Source organism: Dipteris shenzhenensis, chromosome 14 (genome assembly GCF_047967505.1).
Source record: "Dipteris shenzhenensis isolate YYH24624 ecotype China chromosome 14, Dip_SZ_1.0, whole genome shotgun sequence".
Taxonomy (NCBI): domain Eukaryota; kingdom Viridiplantae; phylum Streptophyta; class Polypodiopsida; order Gleicheniales; family Dipteridaceae; genus Dipteris; species Dipteris shenzhenensis.
The window spans coordinates 55,343,978-55,370,137 of NC_141609.1; the positions used below are offsets into that span (position 1 = coordinate 55,343,978).

The window sequence follows — 26,160 nt, forward strand, 5'->3', positions numbered from 1 at the left end:
CATTGATGTATCTTCCATAAGGTGTTTTTGGATTAATTTCCTGTATGTGCCCCTTTGTGTAGCTTGCGCTTCTTCCCGGACACGTGCCATGTTTGCAAAGGAGTTGTCGCCTGCGAGTGCCATGTCATAAATTTTGGGGGAAAATTGTCGTTCGCCACCCTTTGTGTAGTGTGCTGTCCGGAGCTCTGCCCAGACTATACACTATGCCCATCTTGCCTGCTGCTTTGTAACCCCCTTCCCCCCCCCCCCGTCTCGTCTCCACATGGATCTCTCCCTGCAATCTCTCCCCTTGGCCCCATGGCAGCTCCAGCACGTCGCAGGATTGCTTCCCCTGAGATATTCCCCCTCGCAGCAGCCCCGCCTGCTGATCGCTCGCAAGATACGGCCTGGAATCCGGTGCAGCGCAGAGGGCGGAGAAGGTTCGGTTCAGGGAAACAAGTCCGTTCTAGAAGAAGGATCGCATGGATCGTGGTTGCAGACTGATTGGTTTTCGGATCAGTATTCTGGTTGGCCTTCGGACGAATTTCAGCCCAACGGCAGAAGGATCGCAGGTTTGTTTAATCGGCGTCTTCTCTGCTCGTACAATTATACTAATTGTATCTTTAGTGCTATGCTAATTTCCCTGTTAAGTCGGAGAACTTATTGGTCACACGGTGTTTGTGCAGGCTGGGTCAAAATAGGAGGTGCCATTTTGCTAGCCGTTGGGTTCGCTTTGGGTGCTCGCTCTATGTATACTAGAAAAGGTGAAGAATGATCTTGTTTTTTTTTGGAGGATCAAATTATTGGGTTAACTGGTTTCAAAGGTTCACAAGGTCTGAGACAACACGTCTGCATTCGAATTCAAGGATGGTTTTTGGGCCTGAGATGAGGCTCTCTCTCATGAAAAAAAAAACATCAGTGCATGTGAGACACCTCTGTCCTCTATGTACAGGGGTATGATAGTGAGTCCATCCTTCGAAACTCTCAAGAAGTGGTCGTGATAGAACTGGATCTTGGTGAGGAGGAGAGAGAGAGGGAGAGGAGATTGGAAATAAGGTGTCAATTCAATACATGAGTATAAATTGGTGGTTCCTCAAATCGTCCTATGTAGCCCTCTCTAGCTAATCTAGGAGTAACCTCCAAAAACTTGCATTATACAAATTTTCGTTAAAACGTGCTAACTTGGCATGAGTAGAAGCATAAGATGGGGTGTTTCCTATGTGGTTGTTTCCAATATATATTTGTTTTTCTTCCATGCAAGCAATAGAACTGATGTATAAGCAATGCCCACTACCCAATTAAAAGACTTATCTTATAGAAAACGTGCATGCTGCTCCGAATTTCTTCAATGTATTTGCAACTATTTTCTTTTGCAATCTGGCATAGTCATTTTGCAATGAAAGGACCAAATTATGTGCATATAACCTTTCTTAAAGTTTAATCTATTCCATGCCTACTTAGATGCACACAATAGTACTGATGTATAAGCAACGCTCACTACCCATTGCAAAGACTTTGTCTTTGTCATCTTATAGAAAATGTGCATGCTGCAAATTCCCCCAGTGTATTTGCAATAATAATATTGTTCCTGGTTCCCCTTCTTTTCTTTCATTGGCAATGCTGCATAGACATTTGCAATGAAATGATCAGATTATTTGCATTGATTATTCCCTTGCCTACTTAGATCCAACAAATCCAATCGTTTGCATTGATTGCTTTAACCTTGCTCTCATCAATGTTAGCTAGGTGATCATTCAAATCTAGAATTTTAAAGATACGTGATATGCTCTGTGATGGAGTTATTCGCTTGTGTAGATAACTTTTAGAGGAGTTTGTAGCTCTCTTTGTTGTGGGCCTTCAACATCTTCATGCCTCAAGCAACCTTTGTCATCTATAAGCAATTTTGAGAAACTGTGGCCACGATCTCCAATACTTTGAGCCTTTCACGTATATAGAGATTTCTACATGAGGGAGGATGCAATGGAAGTGGTTTCGCCATATCCACTTAGGAGTCGTTTTATGTGGACTATTTTTAAAATGATAGAAATGGCCCAAGCTAGGTTAGGCTAGGCATCCCTTGTGAGACCAAAACATTAGTGCTTATGCCTAGGCACAATTCCTAGACTACCCCTTTTCGACTCATTGGAGAGAATCCCATCTACGTGCAGAGTTGTTTTTTGGGTAGTGGATCCTGGCATGGATCAGGACACGTTGAGTGGTTACGTCGTATAGTACTTGTAAAGTCTTTCAAAGGGGCCCAATGTTCTTGTGCCATGTGGTAGTCTCCATACTAGATGCCTAGCCACTTATTAGAACATCTCATATCCCACAAAATGGTGGCCATGGGGTTGGGGATATTGCCCATGTTTGGAGGCTTTGCACTTGTTATTAGACCCTTAAATGCTTTGGCTCGTGGGTGACATGTGGCTTGGCTAGTGGCTGGTATCTTGGACTATACATAGCAAAGGCACATAGGCGTTTGTCGGTGGCAATGTGTGGCAAAGACACGGTTTAATTAGCGACATGTAGCATGATCTAACTCTAAGCATCTGGCAGTTGTTCAGGAATGATAATGTGACACTTGCCTTAAAATCTTTTCAGTAGTGGTGAGTGGTTGATGGCATAGTCTTTGTTGGTGGCTTAAGACCTAACCATTTGATTGGTTGGCAACTGACATGCCCTAAAGCCGGTGGGCCCTATATCCTAGGGTGATAAACACTGGTCTAATTCAAGATGCGTGCTAGATTGGGTTGGGCCTATGGGGGATTGTTGAGACATGCCTTGCCGTGGTACACGTATAGAGGGCTTAAAAGGTTCTCATGGAAGGCACACGTGGTAGATCAATACATACATTTGGATGAAATTAGTATAATGGTATACAATGGCCATTTTGCCCCATTTGTCAGCATTGTCGAGCCCCTTTTGGAGGAGGGATAGGGTAATAGGGGCATTGTTAAGATTATGCTCATAGAGATGTTGCTCCTTGGGGGGATTTTTTGTAAGTAGCATCGTTTTCTTCCTCTCAGCTTGCAAGATTGGGAAATAAGAGGTTTGGGGAGTCACATGATGGTTTGTAGAGACATGCCTTTAGATGGATGTGTCCCCTTCTGGTACATCTTGGATGACCAAACCTTGTGCCTAATAGGTAGGAGTTGAATGTGATCAAGGGATCGGATCTCTTGCAGTTTTGCATCACAAGGACTTAGATTGACATTTTGTTGGTTGCCGTTTGCCATGAAGCAACAATTTCCAGAGAGCACTTTCTACTAATCTTAAACCATGACTATTTTCAAAGATCGGACTACCTCAAGTTACATCCATCATATGCATGAGGATAGCCTTGGGTGAATCAAGGTTTCACCTCGGTGATGGGGCCCTGACATTCATTGAGATTGCAGGATTTGCTAGGTTTGTGGCATGTGCTTTATAATATGTGGTGACCTTTCACCATAGGACCTTAGGGATGTCTAGCTTACTACAAGATGCGCATATTAAAGCTACATTCTAGTATCATTTGATTTAGGTAGAGAGATGCAGCAATTGCTAAACCTAGTGAGTTTTTGTGATGCATCCTGCAGCTTGTGCCCCATTGTACGAGCTGAAGTCAATCACAAGCGTTAGTTTGTACATTGCACTTTGTTGTTGTTATCATCATTGTTGGTAGTAATAGGGGTAGTCTCCTCTTGCAGGCTTTTCACACACCCTGTTGCGCTTTGCGTCATAGATCATTCTAGGTTTCAAAGACATCAATAAACCCCCCCACCCCATCTCTCCCTCTCTCCTTGCGCATCCCCTCCTGCATGGACTTGCAAGGAAAAATTGTATTTGCACGTGTGTGCATATGGGCAGGCTATGTGTGTGCACACAAAAAAGTTATTTTGTTCAATTATATAATCTATTTTGTTGACTTGGAGTTTTTTAGCATTTACCTGTTTTTGTAATTTATTGATTAAGTCTTGTGTAATCAACCAGAATACTCGATAAATTGAATTTATGCAGACAAGATTGGTTAATTGTTTAGATGGTGGCGAAAGGAAAGTGCAAATGATCATTGTTCTTGTCTTTCTTTTGGGTTGATATACTTGTGCGTTGATGTACAGGATCAATCAATGAATTGGCAGTTCCTCTTCCTGTAAAAGAGCAGGTTGTTTCTCTTTCTAAGCCATCTGAATCAGTAGACATGCCACATGATTGGCATGGAAGCGACAGCATATCAAAGCCAGTAGGGAATGGCCAAGGGGAAATAAAGAGACAGGAAAAAGAGCCCCATGCAGCTGGAGCTGTGGCTGAAATGCATCATGCAGACGTTACCTCAGGTCAGGTCTCTTTTTTCAAGGAGGATGTTGAAGATGCCAATGAAAAGGAGATTAGTTTCGATATTTCTGTGTCTGCTGCTACTGCCCCTTCACCAATGGAGAGTCTAGACTATAAAGAGGAATTACCACCAGGAGCTTCAACAGCTGATGTGACTTCCACTTTGTCCCCCTCTGAGGATGCTAGACAAGAAAAAAGCTTTGCAATAGAGTCTTTTGTAGATGGGAGGCAGATAGCCATGAAAGCTGCTGATGAGGTTTGTGTCTCCCCAGTCGTTTCCAATATGGTAGTTGATGGTGAGAACATAACACCTGAGGTTGTTTTTTCTTATCCTGATGTGTCAGCTACAGCTCTGTCTGCTGTAGCGTCAAATGTAAGCTCATCCAAGAATGATGAAATGTCTCGCCTTTTATCTGAAGAGAATGTGAACTTTGAGGGTGGTCATAGGAATGACCAACATTTTGATTCTGATGTGTCGAAAGATGTCAATTTAGAATCAGCAGGCAAAGATAACTTGCCTCCTGAAGATGTAACAGAAATGAATGAGCATTGTATGCCTGACTCCTCCTTGCATGCTGATGGAAGTGAGGAACATATTACTTCTGACCTTGTAGATTTTAGCAGCTCATCTAAGGAAAATGATTTAGAAAGGAAATCTGGTCAGCTTCATGATTGGGATGAAAGGAATGCTGATTTTGAACCCTTTGCCTCTGCCCTGGAATCTGAACGGCGGCATTTCTCATCTTTTGGCTTACCTGCTCCATCCATTCCTTCAGCTGCTTTGCAAAAACCATTGGGAAGAATAGTGGTACCTGCCCCGGTTGACCATATGCAAGAACAAGCATTGGCAGCACTCCAGGCTTCGAAGGTCAGCTTGTGAATCTTGTTTTCTGTTGTTCCCTCCTAAAGCTATTTTCAAATTCAACTAAGCCCATTTAATTAGGGTTCTTGTTTCATTGAACTTTTACACAGCTTGTTCTCATCTTTTCTTAGCTTTGAATGTGTGTACAGCTCCATGTTAACATGCCAATTGTTTGTCCAATCTTAAATAAAACTCTCTCTATTTATTATATTCACTACTCGTTGTCATTTCCTGAACTGCAATACATATGAACAGTGCTTGAGTTTGCTGTATGTTTTCTGCTTTGGATTGGTTATCTGGGCCTCTCATGCACCTCTGAATGTCGATACTTGATTGACGTGCTAATATTGTGATTTTTTAGCAATGCATTATGACAGGTCTTGGTGCATCTCTTTTGCGATAAAAGTCTAAAGAATGCACGAAAATAGGATTGTGATTTTTCTTACAACAGTAGCGTGTCTTTATCAAGATGGTGATTGAGGTGAAGAGATTGCTGTATTGAGGTCACTACCATGGTCTCGCTACAGTGCCGACAAAACAGCCACTTTATTTCTTATCACCATAGATTGAGGTGAAGAGATTGCTGTATTGAGGTCACTTATGACTACCATGGTCACTCTACAGTGCTTACAAAAATAGCCACGTTATTTCTTAGCACCATAGATTGATTGCTTCTAGGTTTTCTTGCAAAAGGTTTGCAGTGTTGCAAAATGAGGCATATTGTTCCAAATCTTAAATACATGTCTTCACTATCGGATGCTCACTTCAGATATCTTTTGTTTGAGTTGTATTCTGAAAATTGAAAGTAAGTTCTATTCTTCATAAGCCAAGCCAGGCTGCATATTACTTTATGATTTAAATTACGTGAGTTATTGTCTACTGAAACTCCTTTGACAATGTCGAAAGAGGGCTCAGCATGAATGCGTGTCTGCAGAAGAAGCTCCAAGAAGCAAGTAACTTCAGGGCGTCCTTGGGAGGGTAGTCATTTCAGGTGGAGCTCTAGGGACGTTTTTCAGGGTTCCTTGGTGTAGTGTTAAGGGGTGTAACTGTCCTTTACATTGGGAGGCCCTTTTGAAACGATTGGTGGGGTCAAGGGATTGTGTGGTCCCATGTTGTTTCTTATTCACAAGGTTGTCACCCGTCCTTACAAGAGTAATCTTGAGTGCCATCCTTGATTAAAAAATAGGATGTTACATGTTGTCAATAACTGGGTGCTGCCTGTTGTATAAATATTCTGTGTGCCCAGGGTTTGTCTGGCCCTTGCTTTAATTGTTTGCATCGCTATTAATAATTTAAAAATAAAAATTTGTTCCTTTTCTTGCATTTGTGCCAGTTTATTTTTTGTTTCGTTGTGTTAGCATTGGTGTTTTGCTTGTTTGTAATATGTGACTTAAAGACAATTGTCTGTTTTTCTTCTTCTTTTCTTATATTTTACCTTTCTTTTTGTTGTTTGGGTGGGCATTTGATAGCTTAGTAAGTAGCAGGTTTATCAAAGAGATTTTGAAAGCTTTTGAAACCCAGATAGTAGCTTATACTTGGGCATGAGAAAATATGCGTAGCTTTATGCACTCAGCTCTTTTAAATTTTTGTCTTTTACTCTTAGGTTTATTACTTTGTGTGTGTGTGTGTGTGTGTTTTGTTGCTCATAAACAAAAATTAATTTGTAAGATTTGATATATTATGTGCTTACGAATGTATCATTTCCTGTCACCTTTAGTGGACATGCAATTTGTATAAGAATCTTGTCCAGTTGTTAGCCAGTTGATGTGCTACATTGAATTATCTTTTGGGGTTCGGTATGCTTGGGCAGCTACCTTATCTAACATATGTGTTGAGTCCTTGTTTATGGATGGAGTGGGCTTGGTGAGTCTCTTTTTCCTTTCGTTTGTTTTATTTTCATATTTTCTTTCATGATTTTAACGTTTTCATTTCACTCTTACCCTTTTCCCTTTTAAGTAGTTGTCAATGCCTTCTCTAGTCTAACAAAGTTTCCTATATGGTTATGCGTTGTTTTCTTGAGTTCCTATGCTCCTTGTGTTAACCCTCCTCCTTTTCTTCTTTTTTGTCCTCTTTTTCTCTTCTTGTTGTTCTTTGTGGCATATTGGGTTCGTCTTGGACCAAGGACTTCTAGTGCAATTTTTTGAAGGGCTCTCGGTGTGAGGGGGAACTAAGCAAGAAGTCATGAGCATTTGGCGTGACTGTAGGCTATTGTCTATAATCTCTCAAGTGTATTGAGTATCCTCTTTAGGGACCCAATACTCCTGCAGCGTCGCTAAAAAGGAAGGGGGTGTGGTTAGTAACTCCTTTTTAAACTTCAGATCACACGACCATAGGTAGCCGAGTCTTCGTGACTTTTGCCAACTCAAACATGACTTTTACAATTTTCGACTCCCAACTAGTGCGTTCTTTTGATTTTTCACCCATTGTTTTGCTTCTAGACATGTGAGAAACTCGTATTTAGATAGATTTGATTTCTTAATTTTAAATAAATTTCATGACATTTGAGAAGGTTCTATCTGATGGTTTGATTTCTAGCTGATATTAGTGCACATTATATAAATAACATATAGAAAATCGTCAAGCAATTGGTATGTCTTAGGAGTAAACATCTTTGCAGCCCTTAATCTCTTAGTCCTATTCCATATCACACACGTAATGTATGTTAGTTAGAGTATTCATAATAGTAGTATGCTTTAGACTTGTCGCATTGCTTTTTTAAGGATAATTTCCGGAGTTTAAAGAATTTGCCAAGACAGTTAGGCCTCATGAACTTTGTGGATGAGCACTTTACATACCTTCTTTCCTAGAAGTTTAATTTGGACGAGGAGTCAACTCATTACAAGAGTTAAAAGGCTAGTCAAAAGAATCCTATGTTTTGTCAATTGAAGATACCTCAAGTTACTAGTGCTCGTACTTGTTTGGTTAGAGAAGTTTGGAGTCATTATGTGATTGCTTGGAAATACATGAAACTATTGGGGCACAAGGCCTTCAATCATATGGACATTGGTAAAACCATGCAAAGCATGGAAAGTAAGCCATCCTTAGCTGCATTAATTAAAAGTTTGCTCCTTCCATTGACAATTCTTTAGGACATGTTGTTACTACTAATACTTTGGCTACTTTCTAAGGGATGGTTTCTTGAAAGGCACAAAAATTTGACCCACTTCTTTCTAGGATTCTTTATTAAAAGCCATAGAGAAAAAAGTTCTGAAGTATGATCTCCAAGTATAAGAATCCTTAGGAGTCAAGGTCTCTTTTCAAAAAGGAAATCGATGATTTTCAATTTAGTTGCTTCAAAACCAATAGAAGTTTCCTTGGTTTGTACCTCTTGGCATATTTCTGTATTCTCGTAATGCTGAATCTTAATACAAAAGTATTCCCAAGTTTAGGATTGAACCTCTAAAATTCTTGGAAAACATAAAACTAAAAACCGCTTAAATCGAGTTGATTTTAGTTGGATTTTGAATGATTCAGTGGGAGTGATACCAGTCATAAAAGGTTTTTAACTTCCCTCAAAGTGAAACATTTGATTCGTACGAAGATCGATTTGGTAGATTTTAGTCACGAATAGGAGAGCAAGTATTCCATCTGGCCATCTCCATAGTGGACCTGTTCTTCATTTCAGGAACAGGATTATGCTAAGGAGTGTAAGGAGTAGTGCATGAGTGAGCAATGCCCCGTGAAGACAAAAATGCATCAAACTCCTTTGACATATACTTTCCCCCCCTATCTGTGTTGAGGGTGACAAGCTTGCATCCTGACTCATTCTCAACCATATTCAGCCACCTTTGAAAGCATGAGAACACTTTTAAAGCATATACCCAGCAATATCTTGGGAAGTCATCAATGAGAGTCATGAAATATTTGTACCCCCCAATGGCATTTGTCCTCATTGGGCCACAGACATCACTGTTTTGACGCTATCTAAATACCTCCACCTCGCATTTGTCAAAGGGATTGGGCCTGTTTAGGAGAGATTGGGGTGTGGGGTGGTGGGCTGCTTTCTTGGTTGTCTCTTTTCCTCACGGTTTAAGGATTTTAAGGGTACATTCACATGGGGGGCAGTCACCCCGTTAGGACACCTCGTTCACCGTTCAAGACCAAAAAATTTTCAGAAAAATCCCTTGTTTCAAATCCGACTTCACGTTGGGGAGAACAGGGGGGGTCTCTTTTCCTGATGGTTTAAGGATTTTAAGGGTACATTCACACCGGGGGGGGGGGAGTCACCCCGTTAGGACACCCCGTTCATCGTTCAAGACAAAAAAATTTCTAGAAAAATCCCTTGTTTTAGAACCTCAAGAATTCGAGGTTGGGCAGGAAGGAGACGTTTACAACCCAGAAAGTTGTTGTGTGCAGGGCAGGATGCGTTGCCCGGGGCAGCACGTGCGTGCCGTGCATGGTTTCGGCTTCCGTTGTCCCTAGACGTGCCTCTTCAACGACGCTCGTGCCTGCTCTCGCCGCCCATCGTGCTTCTCTTCCTCCGTCGTCTGCGGTTGTCGCAGATCATTCCTTTTTCCCACTAGTGCTTCCGTTGCGTGTCACGATTCTGCGCGTTGCTCTCTCACCCTCTTCTCGTCCCAGTTGTGGGCCGTCACCGCTCTGATACCAAATGTGAAAAACCAGACTTTTCGAGAATGCGAATGTGTGCAATGCATGCAGAATTTGAATGCCAATTGGCCCTCTGATGGGGAAGAGCGCTCTCGTGAGAGTACTTGTTTCTATTTCGACCTACATGCAAGGTGGGAGAGAGATGGCAAATGAATGCAATGTGGTAGAGAGAATGCTACGTGAGATTCACAATGAAAGGGTGATACCCTTTCATTAATGTCCCTTGAGATCACTCAAGTTCCATCTTCCCATTTACACCTACCCTTATCCTATGACCCCACCTACCATTCAATGCACTCTAATGCACCCTTCCCTTTCCTATTGTCCCTAGGACCTAGACATGTGTGTGCACATCTTTATTACTAGTCATTGGCCAATGTTACATAATTTTGGCGGTACTATTTACACCGCTTGATCGATCATAAAGACAAACATATAACCGCACCATGAATTGGGCGCCTAACAATAATAAGGTTCTAATGACTATTAATTAACTAAATAATCATTTCTCTTGTCATGACAATGTCCTCTAGAATGCATGATACTAGTTGCTCTGGCATCTTCGTCATCATCAGCCGTCCATTCAATGCTAGGCACGGTTGCTTTGACATGTGCTAATGTCTCACTGAAAGAGTCCTCTTTTGTATTAGTCTTCAGGGGCTCCTCCTATTTTAATCTTTAGTGCATTGTTACGTTTGGCTTCATGCTCCTTAATCTCTTCTTGAATATCAGTTCTACTTGCCTTTGTATCAACCTCTATAATCACTTCTTCTTGTAGATTAACTCCCTAGCTTTGTAGCTGGCTGCTCTGATAGAATCTTCAAGTTGCCTCGATTGTCATCATATCTTTCTATGATTTGAGCATATGCCCAGTATTTTAGGAGTACATGCTGCTCATTTTCCACCTCCCCTGTGGGGCATATTTTACATATTTTTTCTTCTCTTGGGACCTATCTTCCCTTCCCCACTTCTAGGTCATCTTATTTTGCATATTAGATACCTTTTAGATATTGAAACGTCTTTTCCCATGTATTTTTACTCCCGTAGCTGTCCATTGGATTAATTTCTTGACTGCATTTTGGACCCTTGGGTCTTGCCATAGTTTCTCAACCATCTTCTGAGTCACAAATTCCTTGATCTCACATGCATCCTCTAGTATATCGGCAGCTGTAATGCCCCATAATTCCATCCCATCTTGGTGCATCCAAGATTTCATAAAGATCAAAGCCATCCAAGAATGGCCTAAGCTGAAAACAATGCATGTAGTACATAATTTTTAAGGATGTTGCTTCTACTATAGAAGGTCTATCAAACATTTTGCTGATATTGCAGCCCCATTACATGACCTGACAAAAAAATTTGCAGTTTTCAGATGTGGAGAGCGACAAAAGATTGCTTTTAACGCTCTCAAGGAGAAGCTAACCACAGAGCCGATTCTTATTGTTCTTGATTTATATGAGCCCTTTGATGTGGACTGCGATGCTTGTGGAGAGTGTGTTGGAGCTGCTCTTCATCAGAATGGGCATGTGGTCATCTAGTGATGCCAAGAGACACATGGGGATATATGAGAAAGAGATGTTGACTGTAATTCATGTTTTTTCTATCTGGAAACACTCTCTTTTAGGGGTCACAATCAAGATGGATCATCAAAGTCTTATGTATTTACTGACTCAAATTAAGCTTTCAGAGAAGCATATGAAATGGGCAAACTTTCTATCCATATTCCATTTTCAGATTCTTCATACCCTAGGAGCACAGAATAGAGTGGTGGATGCCCTTTCTAGGAGGCCTCAAGTGAATAATGCCACCATAGCCTAGGAGACCTCAAGTATAGTGTCACCTTGAAGAGATGAAAGAGCACTATTTGCAAGAACCAAACTTGAGAAAAATCATGGAGAATATTCTGCAAGGCCAATAGACCAGCCAATATTCTCTCAAGGATGGGTATCTCATGAAGGACGATCTTCTACGGATGAAAGTAATGGAGGAATCTCATGCACAACCTTATGCAGGTCATCGAGGTGTCTCCACCATGACTAAAGCTATTGAAAGGTATGTCTTTTGGCCAAGTATGTGAAAAGACATTCATAAGTTTATGACGGGATGTCTTACTTGTCAAAAAGTAATGTATGACAGAATAAAGACCCTAGGGCTGTTGATGCCACTTCTAGTGCCTCAAGCTCCATGGGAAAGCACAGCCATGGATTTCATCTTCGATCTATGGCAAAGTTATTTATGGCAGATTTTCAAGCACCATGGGTTGCCCAAGTCAATAGTAAGTGACCGAGACCCTCAAATGACCAGCTTGTTTTGTAGAGCTTTATTTGATAACTTGGGGATGAAGCTAGAATATTCTTCTTTTCAGCCCCAAACAGATGGTCAAAGTGAGATTGTGAATTCCATGGTCCTAGCTCTTCTAAGTGCTATGTGTTTGAGTAAGAAGCTGAGTGGGAAAAGCATCTCGCTTTAGTAGTGTTGTTTGCATATAACAACACTACTTATTAGTTCCACAAGAAAAGCCCCTTTGAAATGATCTATGGGAAGGTGATTTTGTCACCTATTTTGAGGACGAAGGAGGAGATTTTTGCGGCCAATCGGTATGTTTGAGACCTTGAGACAGGTTTTTCTCGAGTACGGACAGCCATCCAAAGATCTTAAGAAAAGCATAAAAGAGCAGCAAAACTGCAAATAAGCATAGAAGGGATCTAAATCTTCAAGAAGGGGATTGGGTACTCAAGTTTGAGAAAGCCAGACTCAGTAAAGGAAAGGGAAGAAAAGGTATATCCAAAGTTATGAACCAGGTATTATGGTCCTTTTCGAGTCAGTGAGCCAATAAATGAAGTTGCTTAGAACAACCACAGAATTCAAAGATCCACAATGCTTTCCATGTGAGGCATCTAAATCAAGGAACAGAACCCACTGAACCAATCAGAGGTGGAAGAAATTGAGAAGATCCTCCAACCAGAACAAATTGTGTATCCACCTTGGATTTCAGCCTTGCTTTGTTGAACCATCATAATATCCAATCTCCCTCTTTAAATTCAGTGGTACTCCGTCGCTTATTTGCAGAGTTTCTTTGGTGCTTTTGGGCTTGAATGACGTGTTTGTGGCACATAATCGTACGTGATTCCTGGTCGTCAATGGACTGGTCTGCAGCAAGTACTGTATTCTTCATGCCCAACACAGGGAAAGGTCAAGATCTTCCATACAATACCTCAGTTGGAGCTTTACTTGCAGAAGAATACTTTATTTGTAGCTTCGCTTTGTCCATTTGTATCTGGATGATAGGAAGATGTGAATTCAACTTGGTACCCAAATTATCAAATGATGCTTGCCAAAAATTGCTGGTGAACTTGCTATCTCCCTTCGAAATGATTGATTGGGGTGATGAACAAATATATGCTTAATGAGAGTGTTGCTGCCTTTGTTGCTCTTAATTGTTATTGCAAGGAATGAAATGCACTTGCTTGCTGAACCCATCAATCACTGTTCATATCATATCATCTCCTTGTGGTGACTTGGGAAAACGTGTGGTAACAAAGGCCATAGCAATATGTTCCCATGGTGCCTTGGGAACAATTAAAGGTTGAAGTAACTTAAGAGGCTTCAAGCAGTCATACTTGGTCTTTTGTTAAATAGGACAGGATGAAACATTCTGAAGATATTTTTTCTGATCTGAGACCAATACAAATTCCTCTCGTGCTATCCTAAGGTAGGTAATAAACCTCAATGTATTGCAACAATGGGGCTGTGACACTCGTCTATTTCCTTCTGTCACATATTCACATATTGTGGGTATAATTCCATAAGGACCCATCGTCACTTGGTTCTGTCCAAATATGTGAAAAATCTGGATCATCCTCGTACTTACCCTTCATAACTAGTAGCGCCTCATGATGATCTTTTGAAATAGTGGTCTATGAAACAATGCATCAGCTGTCACGTTCTTCCTTGGAATATGTTGAATCTGAAAATTAAATGCTGCTAAGAAGTCGCGCCTCATGTGCTTCTCTCTTACAATTGGCTGCATGAGAAAGTAACGAACTCTTTGGTGGTCGGTGTGGATAAGGAAATCAACACCCAGAAGATAATGCTTCCAAACTCGTAAAGCATGAATCACTAACATTATAATTCCGTTCAGCATCCTTCAACCTCCTGCTCTCATAAGCTACTACATGTCCTTCCTGTAAAATATTTACTCCAATAGCAAATACCATAGATAATTGGCAAAGACAAGGGCCTACCATAGATAATCCAGAAGGTGCTTTACCTATAGTTAAATGGACTGTATTGTTATAAGAAAACTCAACCATCGGCAAGTATTTCTCCCATAATTGTGGATGATCATGACATAACTCCTTAAGGGTCCCAAAACACTTTATTTGCTGTCTCACTTTGTCCATCAGTGTTAAGATGAAAAGAAGAAGCTACATAAAACAAAAAACAACTCCTTAATACATGTAGGAGGGAATTACAATGCTTCAGTAGAACAACGATCACAAAAGATGAAGTTCGTACAGTCAAGATGTGGTGATAACATTGCAATTTCTGTCTAGTTATGGCCTTAGCAAGCCTAGGGTACAATTAAATGTCCTAGGCCTAATTCTGCATTAAATACGTGCATAGGTATGGAGGTCATGGGGCAAAATTTTTTCTAAGATGCATTGCGAGGACTTGAACTCAAGGCCACCTATGTGAATAACTGAGGTAGTTATTACTACGCCTCCAAGACTCACTAGGGATTGAAGGGTATAAAAGCCCCTTTTATGTTGTGTACATAAACAGATGTGGGAAGCATCCTAATCTTGTACATCATTAAGTTGTAAGTACTTGGGCAACCATATGGGTCGTGAAATCACTCCATGTAGCGGAGTCCACCCCCATGTAGGGGGGAATTACAATGATTTAGTAGATAGGATGATCACAAAAGATGAAGTTCGTACAGTCAAGATGTGGTGATAACATTGGAATTTCTCTCTAGTTATGGCCTTAGCAAGCCTAGGGTACAATTAAATGTCCTAGGCCTAATTGTGCACCATGGGGAAATTTTTTTACTATAATGCATTGCGAGGACTTGAACTCAAGGCCACCTATGTGAATAACTGAAGTAGTTATTACTACACCCCCAAGACTCACTAGGGATTGAAAGCCCCTTTTATGTTGTGTACATAAACGGATGTGGGAAGCATCCTAATCTTGTAAATCTTTAAGTTGTAAGTACTTGGGCAACCCTATGGGTCGTGTTACCTTGATGAGACTAGCCGTACAACGAAGTGTCAGCTTTGTAGGTGATCCTTCTACAAGAAGGTGCCACTATTATGTCAAGCGTGTAAGTCTCATGGTGTTAAAACCATGGATAAAGTGATGTCATTGAACTGCAATGCATTGTATTTGTAGAAGATGTATGGCTAGACGTGCAAGTCTTGTAAGAAAGAACTCACACAAAATACTAACATGTGTGATCAGTAAGTATGTGCACAAGAACTAAATAAACATCAGCCGAAGACGAGAAAATATAGTAATAATGTCAATGGAAAAATGTGTAGGTGTGTTAGACCTCATTTTGGAATTGTACTTTGTAACCTTTGGTATTTCGCAATAGCACGTAGCGTGTGCTACCCACAACTTTTTTGTTCTACTCCACTCTCTATCCTTCTTGCCGCAAATCCTTACAACACGTATGGCTGGTAAACACACGTGCATAAAAGAATAAATGAAATAAATGGAAATAAGATGTCCAAGAATAATCCATAAATGTAGTTGAAAAAAGTGTACATTTGTCACAAAAGACCTTGTCGATTGTAGTGGCATGGTAAAATATGCCTTGATGGCTTAGATTAGAGAGATCTAGGGGCAGTATCCTTTGATGACGCAACAGCAAGCTATGGCAGAGATCTGCTATGGAGGCAGAGATGTAGTCCATTTTGAAGTATCATACTTGGGATTTGATCAACAGATTGCCAAAATGAAAAGTTGCTTCTTTAAGTGAATTTACAGACCCAAGTACAAATCCAGTGGGACTGTGGACAAGTAAAAGGCCTGGGTGATTGCCAAGGGCAATGCACGAGTAGATGGTCTTGACTACTATGAGATAATTGCCCAACAGAGACACGGTGATGACAGTTGGGACAGCCATAGCATTGGCAGCTCATTGGCCCATCTACCAGAACTATGTGAAGACAAAATCTCAGAATGGAGATCTAGATGAGGAAATTTACTTGCAGCAGCTAGAAGGTATTCATTTCCCAAGATCAGGGGAGAATTTGGAAGGCATAGTACTGGCTGAAACAACTTCAAGAATTTGGTATCATGGGTTGAGAGACTATTGTTGGGGTAAAGGCACTGGCCACCCTATGTAAATAGTACTTTATGTTGTACTTTAGTGTAGGACACTTAAGTACGCTAAGTACACATTTGTACTTAGCTGTACTTAAGGGTTACTACCTTATCCATAATATAAAAGTGTGTACTTGGGGAGGTACCACTCACTCATTGTGATTATCCCCACAAGTGTGTGTCTACAGTGAGTCACTCCCTACTCCCTACTCTCTCCCTCTAAAACTATCAACTGGTATCAGAGCCAACGGGCTCTCCCCCCCCTCTGATCATCCTTCATCCTCACGGGCTTTTCACCGCGCCATCTCCCTCAGCCAAGTGGCTGGGACTAGCTTCGACGCGGGATTCTCTGCGTGAGAACGGTCGCCATCTCTCAGCCTTCGACGCAGGCCTCCAAACGACGGCTGGCAGCAAAGTCTGCACGAAGATTATCAAGCAGCTGCACTCAACTGTTGCGCGAGAAGGTGCGAGCAGGCTGTGCGTGAGAGGCGGGCGAGGCGCGCGCGCGAGCGACGGTAGGAAGGCGGGCGAGGAGGCGCGGGCGCGAGGCGATCTGCTGCAGCTCGCTGCCGACAGCAGTCGGCCACAAGGCCAACCACAGTCGGCCAAGGGCCGACATCAGTCGGCCACAAGGCCGACACCTTCGTCGGCCAAGTGCTGACACTCGGCTACCACATCGCTCTTCCGATTTCGACACTTGCGCATCCAGGGCCAAGCCGGCTGACAGGGGTTCTACGAGCTCTCCGGGCGAGCGTGTGCAAGGCGGAGAAGCGGCGGTGAAGGCGTGGGCGAACGAAGCTGCAAGGCGCAGCATCAAGAGCTAGCTGCAACGTAAGAGCTGCAGGTGGGCGAGCTACAGCCGATCAAGGTCAGCTGCAGCCCCGCAGCTGACCACTTTCGGCCAAAGGCCTACATACGTCGGCCACATCGCCACGAACAGCAGCACAGGCAGGGTACCGTGCAAAGGTACGCAGGGTACGGGTGCATCCTGTGCAAGGGCACACATGCTGTTCTTTTCTTGCACTTCGACAGCAGATTTTTTATTTTTTGTGCTTTCCCGCACATCGAGGAGGATCTTTGAGTCTCACTGGGCTCATACATTGAGGAGAAATTCTTTTCTGTTTATTCGTTGTCCACGGGACAACATTGTACTTCGCCATTGGCATATGAGCTAGTGTTGAGACAGGTGTTATTCACTTGGCCAGTGAAGGGTTACACAGCGTATGCATTGACAGATTTGCAGTGTGCATGCCTATTACTTGAGCAGAAGTCTATGCCATCTTGATGCGGTGTATGCATTGTCACTTGCAGTGTGTATGCTTATTCGTTGACAGAAACAGATGCATTAGTCCGGGGTGTTACCCACACATGCAGTAAATGCAGGCAGTCTACAAAATGTTGTAAAAAATGCCATTCTAGAGCACAGCAGCACTCTAAAATTTGGGGCTTTGCACCTGCTCCAGTGTATTACTGTTTGGGGGGAAGCTAATGCTCTTCTCATTCTACATTGGAACCCGTGCATTTCTAAAATTGTGACAAAATCCCTCAAAATCCCTGTTCAAACAAGGGGCTTTTGTTGGCTTCCAATCCTATACTGTATAATTGCAGTAGAAGGACTGTTCCAAGTCAATACGGGTCACTTTACAGCAGTTTTTTTTTTGGGGCAACCGTGTCATAATGCAGGTCTGAATATTACATGACAGTTTTGGAACTGTTATGACAGTCAAATCAGTTCTGTAATCACTGTTATAACAGTGTCATTTGCCTCCAAAATAATCCATAAAGTTGCTGGACTGTTCGAAGGCTGTTTTATTACAGCTGTACTGTTTTATTGCAGCAAGGGGGAAGAGTGGTTTATGCCACAAAAAACAGAGTTCTTTTCATTGAAGCTTCCGCTTGCGGGAGAGATCTTTTATTTGTGCTTCACTGCACATACATTCAAGGAGTCAGGCAGTTCCATTGAGGAACAAACTCTTCTTTCTTTACCATGAGTTCCAGCAGCGACGTGTCGTCCTTGTTCCAGATAAAGAAGCTCGAAGGAGCTAAAAACTACGACATATGGAGGACACAGTGCTACAATGTGTTGATGCAAAAGGACCAGTACAAACCTATAAAGGAGAAGGGTGTTAAGCCCTCCAACGTTACTGATGAGCAGTGGGAGAAGATGGACAACTTGGCCATGTCTACCATTATGCTTACAGTTGTTGATTCACTGGTCGTAGGCATCAGGGATGAACCTACTGCGTGGAAGATGTGGAAACGCCTTGAGGATACTTATGCCAAGAAAAGTGCCACGGGAAAAGCTTACTGGCTGAAAAAGCTTGTTGGTCTTCAAATGAAGGAGGGGACACCTATGTCCACTCATATTATTGAGTTTAACAGCATATTCAGCCAGGTGATCAACCAGGGGTTGAAGCTCGATGATGAGCTGAAAGCTACACTCATCCTATGTTCTCTACCTGAGTCATGGGACACATTCAGGACTTCTACCAGCAACTCAAATGCCATTCTGTTATTTGCAGATGTGGAGAGTGCTCTTCTACAGGAAGAGATGAATAGAAAGAACAATTCTATTGGGAAGTCAAATGCTTTGAATGCACGCAGCAGGTCCAAAACACGTGGAAAAGACAAAGAAAGAGAAAGGAGCAAGTCCCGCTCTAAAAGTGATCTTGTATGCAACTATTGCGGCAAGAAGGGACATATTGAGAAAAAGTGTTTTAAAAAGAAGAACAACCTAAGAGCCAAAGAAGGCAAGTCTAAGAGCAAGGAAAAAGAGGAGCTGCATGTTACTTATGTTAGTGACAGTGACAGTGGACGTGAGATATGTTTCACCTCTACACTGGAGGCTCATACACTTCATGCTGGTGATGGATCAGATATGCTTTCCTGGATTATAGATTCAGGTGCTTCCTTTCATGTTACACCCTACAGAGATCTGTTTGTCAAATATGCAGGAGGGCAGAAGGGAGTTGTCTTTCTTGGTGATAACCATGCATGTTCGATCATTGGCATAGGTGATGTCAGGCTTGTTCTTGAAAATGGCCAACAGTTAATGCTCAAAGGAGTCAGGCATGTCCCTGAAGTGAAGAAGAACTTGATTTCCACAGGTTTATTGGATGACGATGGTTATCAGACCACCTTTGGCAGTCAGAAATGGAAAATCAGCAAAGGGGCAATGGCTATTGCCAGGGGTCCTAAGGTTGATACTTTGTACTCACTTCATGCTGGACATTGTACGCATTCCGATGTAAATGCCGCCGAGCTGCCAAAGATTTCATTGTGGCATAGCCGGCTTGGCCATATGAGTATTAAGGGAATGGAGCAATTGGCTCATTTTGGTTACTTGCCGAGTCTAAAATTTTCAGATTTAAAGAAATGTGAATTTTGTCTCTACGGTCGTCAAGTACAAATACCTCATAAGAGAAGGTCAGATCAGAAATTACAGCTCTTGGAGCTTGTACATACAGATGTGTGTGAGATGCCTACACTCTCTTTAGGAGGTTCTAAGTACATATTGTCATTCATAGATCACGCCACCCGCAAAGTGTGGGTTTACACTCTCAAAAAGAAGAGTGACACGTTCAAGGCTTTCACTAAGTTTGTTGCACTGGTCGAAAATGAGACAGGCAATAAACTGAAAGCTTTACGATCTGACAATGGTGGAGAATATTTGTCCAAAGAGTTTCAGGAATTCTGTGAGGCAAAGGGTATTCAAAGGGTGTTGTCTGCACCATATGATCCTCCACAGAATGGTACCGCTGAAAAAATGTTCAGGACCATTCAAGAGAAAGTCAGATCCATGTTGTCACATGCTGCACTGCCCCACACATTTTGGGCTGAAGCTGTAAAGACAGCTGTGCACCTTATTAATAGGTCACCAAACAAGAGACTATGTGGCGGTGTTCCTGAACAGGCATGGACGGGTAAGCCTCCGTCTTACAAACACCTACGGGTCTTTGGTTGTGTCGCGTATGTGCATGTACGCAGGGAGGACAGAACTAAACTGGATCCAAAGTCTCTTAAATGCATATTCCTAGGTTACGGTGACAAAGGTGAGATGGGCTACAGGATTTGGGATCCCAAGAACAGAAAACTTATACGCAGCAATGATGTCGTGTTTGATGAAACCATCATGTTCAAGGAACCTGTTGTACAGCAGGGACCTTTAAAAGTAACTATTGATGATGACAGGCATCATGGGCAACACAAACAGGCTGTAAATCAGCCACAACAGCAGCATAACCAGCCATTAAATGATGCTGCAGCAGGTCTTAATGGACAGCCAGGTATGGCAGAAGACATCCAAATGGATGAAGCACAGTTAGGTGATCTTCCTGACATGCAAATGCAGCCAAGAGACATGGGACAGCCACCTTATCTGGGTGATGAACAGGCTGGACAGCCAGCTCAAGACGATGGTCATTGGGTTAGAAGGTCAACCAGACCGACGCGGCAGCCAGAAAGATTTGTTCCAGGCATTGATTATTTAATGCTCACTGATTGTGGAGAGCCTTCATGCTACAGAGAGGCTAGGCAGAGGGCAGACAAGGTTCAATGGGATATTGCTATGAAGGCTGAAATGGACAGCCTTCACAAGAATGGCACTTGGGAATTGGTATCCTTGCCTACTGGTAAGAAAGTACTGCCATGCAAATGGGTTTATCGACTTAAGGTCACACCTGGTGAAAAGCCAAGGTATAAAGCCAGACTGGTTGCCAAGGGGTTCAAGCAGGAATATGGTGTTGACTTTGACGAGATATTCTCTCCTGTTGTTAAGATGACAACACTCAGAACTGTATTAGCATTGGTTGCACATGCAGATATGGACTTGGTCCAAATGGATGTCAAGACAGCATTTCTTCATGGTGATTTACATGAGGAAATTTTTATGCAGCAGCCAGAGGGTTTTACAGTGAAGGGCAAAGAGAAGCTTGTATGCAGACTGAAGAAAAGTCTTTATGGTCTAAAGCAGGCACCCAGGGAATGGTATCATAAGTTTGATACATTCATGCGAACCCAGGGTTACAGGAGAAGTGACATTGATCACTGCTTATATACCAAGAAAGCTTCAGATGGGAGTTTACTGATCCTCATCTTGTATGTGGATGACATGTTAATTGCTGGAAAATCTCATAAGGAGATGAATGCCTTAAAAAAAGCAATTGCACCAAACCTTTGATATGAAAGATCTTGGTGATGCCAACCATATATTGGGTATGCGGACACTTCGGGATAACGAAAAGCGGATGCTATACTTGTCCCAGAAGGAATACATTGGCAAGGTCTTGCAGAGATTTCACATGGAGGGGGGGAAGAGTATTGGTACTCCATTGCCTCCTTATGTGAAAATCAGTGCTTTGGACAGCCCTCAGACAGATGCTGAGAGAGCTGAGATGTCAAAGATCCCGTATGCATCAGCGTGTGGCAGTCTCATGTATGCTATGGTTGCAACCAGGCCCGATATTGCGTTTGCAGTGGGAGTGGTTAGTAGATACATGGCAAACCCCGGCAAGAAGCATTGGAATGCAGTGAAAGGTATCATGAGATACCTGAAGGGTACACAAGATTTGTGTATATGTTTCGGCAGTCAAGATGCAAAAGTGCAAGGTTATACAGACTCTGATTATGCCGGTCACCCTGATACCCGGAAGTCTACTACCGGATACGTTTTCACTTTCACTGGAGGTGCAGTGTCGTGGGTATCTAGAATGCAGCAATGCGTTGCATTGTCTACCACAGAAGCTGAATATATTGCAGCCACTGAGGCATGCAAGGAGGCTATATGGCTATCTCGGTTAGTGGCAGATTTGGGTTATCCATTGGAGATTCCATTGTTGCATTGTGACAGTCAGAGTGCCATACAGTTGGCACGTAATCCTGTCTTTCATGCAAAGACGAAGCACATAGATGTGAAATATCACTTCATCAGGGAGGTGCTTGAAAACAAGCAAATTCAGCTTGTTAAGGTGCATACAGATGACAATCCGGCAGATCTGTTAACCAAAGGGTTAGCTGCAGAGAGGTTTGCACACTGCAGATCTCTTATGGGTATTGGTTGAGGCCAATATTCTTTCTCTCCTTGAGGGCACACTGCCTTTAAGTGGGAGGTTGTTGGGGTAAAGGCACTGGCCACCCTATGTAAATAGTACTTTATGTTGTACTTTAGTGTAGGACACTTAAGTACGCTAAGTACACATTTGTACTTAGCTGTACTTAAGGGTTACTACCTTATCCATAATATAAAAGTGTGTACTTGGGGAGGTACCACTCACTCATTGTGATTATCCCCACAAGTGTGTGTCTACAGTGAGTCACTCCCTACTCCCTACTCTCTCCCTCTAAAACTATCAACTATGTCATGAGGATTGCTCTCTTTTGCAGTTCATCAGATGCCAACCTGCCGATGACTTGATCATCAATGATCACATGTAGAAGATCCAACCTATAAAGGGTTTACTCAAGAAGAAGCTTGAGATGTCGTGAGACTTCACCATTTTACAGAGGAGTTGAGCCAGAAGCAGACATGATCTTCAAGTTCGTTAATAGATCCATAGTTTGACATTCTTTACCAGCACCCAGCCATACTAAGATTTCTTGCATCTTTTCGTCATACCATACCACGAGTCAGGGCAACTCCCACTAGACAACTTCTTGAAAGTTCTTAGCTTAAGTAGTTGGGTAAATACTCTTCACTGTTGGCTTTTATTGCTATTGATTGTGAAATGTTGATGGATATCGTGGGACATTTAGTTGTCTCATAGATGGATCTAGAAGCTATATATTTTTTGCGTTGGAGAAGGGTCATATTTTGTTCAGTGTCTTAGATTAGGTATTGTCTAGAGTAATCTTTATGTCTGTTCTACTGATAAGCATGAGACCACAGTAATGCAGGCCTCTTTATGGTACATCCATCTTGTGTGTTCTCTTCAGTTGACTGTTCATTGAAGTTCGTAGAAATGAACTCTCATGTGTACATTAGCCATGCCAGTTACGTGTAATAGTGTGCCTGCTTATTTAGTGCCACTCCACTGTTCAAGGAGCAAGATTCGTCCTGTGCATATGCTCTCCATCTCTATGTCTCCATAGCGTTTGCTACAAACAACAGTCACGAATGCTTATTGAATCTTCGAAAAGACAAGAGTACAGCGAACTTAGCTTTTTGGTTTTGAGGTTTGTTGATGCTTTCTTAAACCCACTCTCCACCTCTTCCCCCTCTGAGTGAAGATCGTTTAGTATCAAGGTTTATGTACTTACATTGACTTGGTTAAGACTTGTACAGGTTATTGAAGTGGGTGTAGAAGCAGGTGACATATGTACTAGGCGGGAGTATGCTCGATGGTTGATTGCAGCAAGTACTACTCTGTCCAGGTAATCATTCATCGAGATTTCCACAAACAAGATGATCAAGAACAGTGTGCACATATGTTGGCATGCAATTTTATCCACCAGGGATAGTATTTTTTAGTTCTGTAGCTTCTAACCTGTGTAAAATGCAGGAGTCCGGCCCACAAAGTTTTTCCTGCTATGTACATTGAAAATGCTTCCAAGCTTGCATATGAGGACGTGTTACCTGAAGATCCAGACTTCCCTTTCATCCAAGGTTCATCTATGCTTGATTTTGAAAATATAAATATGATCTTCATTATGCACTAAGCAGCAGACAGCATTAAAGTAAAATCTTCTTACTTGGCAGGCCTAGCTGAAGCAGGGCTGATTTCTAGCAGGCTACTAGATGAAAATGATGACTCGGTTTTTTCACCGGACAGGTAGCACCCAAAAACTGTAAACACATACGAAGGGATACACTCTATGCAGCCATTCACTAATTCTTATTCTTCTGCCATGTAATCCAGTCCACTTACACGTCAAGACCTTATAACCTGGAAGCTAGCTGTGGAAAAGAAACCTCTTCCAGTTGGAATTACTTCAGTTCGAAAGGAGGTATTTAGCTACCTTATTTTTTATTTGATGAAATTGTGGGCATATCCTTGACTGAAAAAAAAGGCTTGAATGCTGGCTTTACAGGCACTACAGGAAATATCTGGATTTATTGATGTCAATAAGATACATCCAAATGCTTGGCCTGCTCTTGCAGCTGATCTTTCTGCTGGAGAGAGAAGTATTGTACACTTGGCATTTGGTACATAACTTTATCATTATCAATGTTTATGACCTCTTTGATTTTCGGATTTAATAGAACGCGACTGTCGATGCTAGTGTACTGATTCTAGTTTACCTCACCTTGTCTCTCGAACAGGTTATACAAGGAGATTTCAACCTGAAAAACCAGTTACTAAAGCTCAGGCAGCTATTGCACTTGCAACTGGTGATGCATGGGAATTAGTCTCTGAAGAGCTAGCAAGGCTGGAGGCAGAATCCATAGCAGAAGCTGCAGTTGTAGCTGAGCTAGCATTGGAGACAAAGGCACAGCAGGAAGTGGCTGCAGCATTTAATGAACTTTTGGAGGTTGAGAGAGAGAAGCGACAGGCTGCTGAAATATTGGCAGAAATAACTCGAGCTGATCTTGAAAAACTGAAGGCAGAGTGGGAGGATGAAAAATACTCTCTATTAAGGGAGCGGGCTGCATTGGATTCTGAAAAAGAGTTTCTTTCAGTGCTACGTCATGAAGTGGAGGAGCAAGCTCTGGCTGTATCCCACACCAAACTAGAGGTTGCCTTTAAAAAAGAGGAGGTGGAGAAGCTCCATGTGGAAGCAGAAGAGGAGAGGGGAAATCTCGGCAGGGTTCGGTCTGAACTTGAGATAGAGAAAAACGCTCTTTCTTTGGCAAGGTAACAAAACAGATCTTGTTGCAAGCACTTGGTTCAAGACTTGGTGATGATCTCAATAAACATGTGAAGGCCTTCTTTGTAATACTGGAATGTCTTCCTATTTGTCAGTGTGTTCTTTTGTTTTTTTGGGGGTGGGGGGGAGGGCAGGGAGTCTCGAGATGTGAAATCAACTAATCGTTCTTCTTTTACTAGGGTTTGGGCAGAAGATGAAGCAAGGAAAGCCCTTGCACATGCGAAGTTGCTAGAGCAGGCAAGAAAACGATGGGAAAATCAAGGAGTACAAGTGCAGGTTGACAAAGAGCTTGATGAAGCTAATATTCCAGGCCCAAGTTGGCATTACAGTGAGGATTTTCAGGTTCAAAATTCGCCTATGAAGGGACTGATTACAAAAAGCAGAGATTTTGGCAAGATTGTTATGGATGCATTCTTTAGGTTTTTGCAATTTATCCAGTTTGCTTTACTTGCCATCAGAAATAGAGCCAATGAGCTTCTAGGGGGAGTAAGTGAAAATGTTCGTGAAACCAGGGTAAAATGTTCTAATTTTGCCACAGAGACAGCCAGAGTTCTCCAGAAAACTGTGTCATCTTCTGTTGCGGGAGTTTCCTCAGGTGTGCGAGAAGGTTCACGCAAAATGGTTGATGAATGGAAAGAAGGTGCTGAAAGGCTTGCCCAGAAGTTGAAGCTTTCTTGACCGAAATGGGCAGGGAATTCCACTGCCTATGGTGCTCTGATTTACAGATTGCTAGTTCCTAAAAGAAGAGATAAGTGGTTAATAAAAGTGTTTACAGGTTTTTGCAAAGTGTCAGAGTGTTTCCAGCTCTTTGACGCAGGAGCTGCAATGAGGAAAAAGGAAATGATAATATAGCATCCATTACACCAGTAAGTCAGGCTGGTGGAAATGCTTTCAAAGTTTTTCCCGGCTGTTTCAAGCTGGAGCAGTACAAGGAAATAGTATTAAAGGACGATAATATTTCAAATGAGCTCGGAGGGAAGGGATTTTTTAAAATGTCATTACTTGTCCATGACAATTTTATGCCTATTGGTGAGATAAATGAAGCTTCTCCCTATCATGATCAATTTAAGGGCTGCAGTGCTTGACTAGATTTGGAAAGGGGCTATCAAACAAAGTTGGTAGTATATGTCACTGAATGCTTAACGTAGTCATGGGATGTACTTCTCAGGGGAATGTGAATTGGATTTGGTGTTCTGATGCATTAAGTTTTGTCCTTATTATTCAAATCCATACTAGGTAGCATCTTTGATGTAGCACAA

At 42.2% G+C, this 26,160-nt stretch overlaps 1 protein-coding gene across 3 annotated transcripts; it reads left to right on the forward strand.

The window, feature by feature from the left end:
* The first annotated feature begins 75 nt into the window (after nt 1-75).
* On the forward strand, nt 76-26,093 carry LOC147894845 (uncharacterized). Of its 3 annotated transcripts, XM_087384489.1 has the most exons (11): nt 81-551; nt 666-743; nt 4,080-4,295; nt 5,070-5,161; nt 23,379-23,467; nt 23,596-23,699; nt 23,793-23,865; nt 23,953-24,040; nt 24,125-24,239; nt 24,357-24,888; nt 25,081-26,093. In XM_087384489.1, exons 1-11 carry the CDS (start codon nt 263-265, stop codon nt 25,577-25,579), a joined length of 2,175 nt encoding a protein of 724 aa, XP_087240615.1. In that variant the 5' UTR covers nt 81-262; the 3' UTR covers nt 25,580-26,093. The 3 variants fall into 3 exon arrangements, with proteins under 3 accessions (XP_087240614.1, XP_087240613.1, XP_087240615.1); XM_087384488.1 differs by having other exon boundaries at nt 76-551; nt 681-743; nt 4,080-5,161; XM_087384487.1 differs by having other exon boundaries at nt 77-551; nt 4,080-5,161.
* The last annotated feature ends 67 nt before the right edge of the window (nt 26,094-26,160 follow it).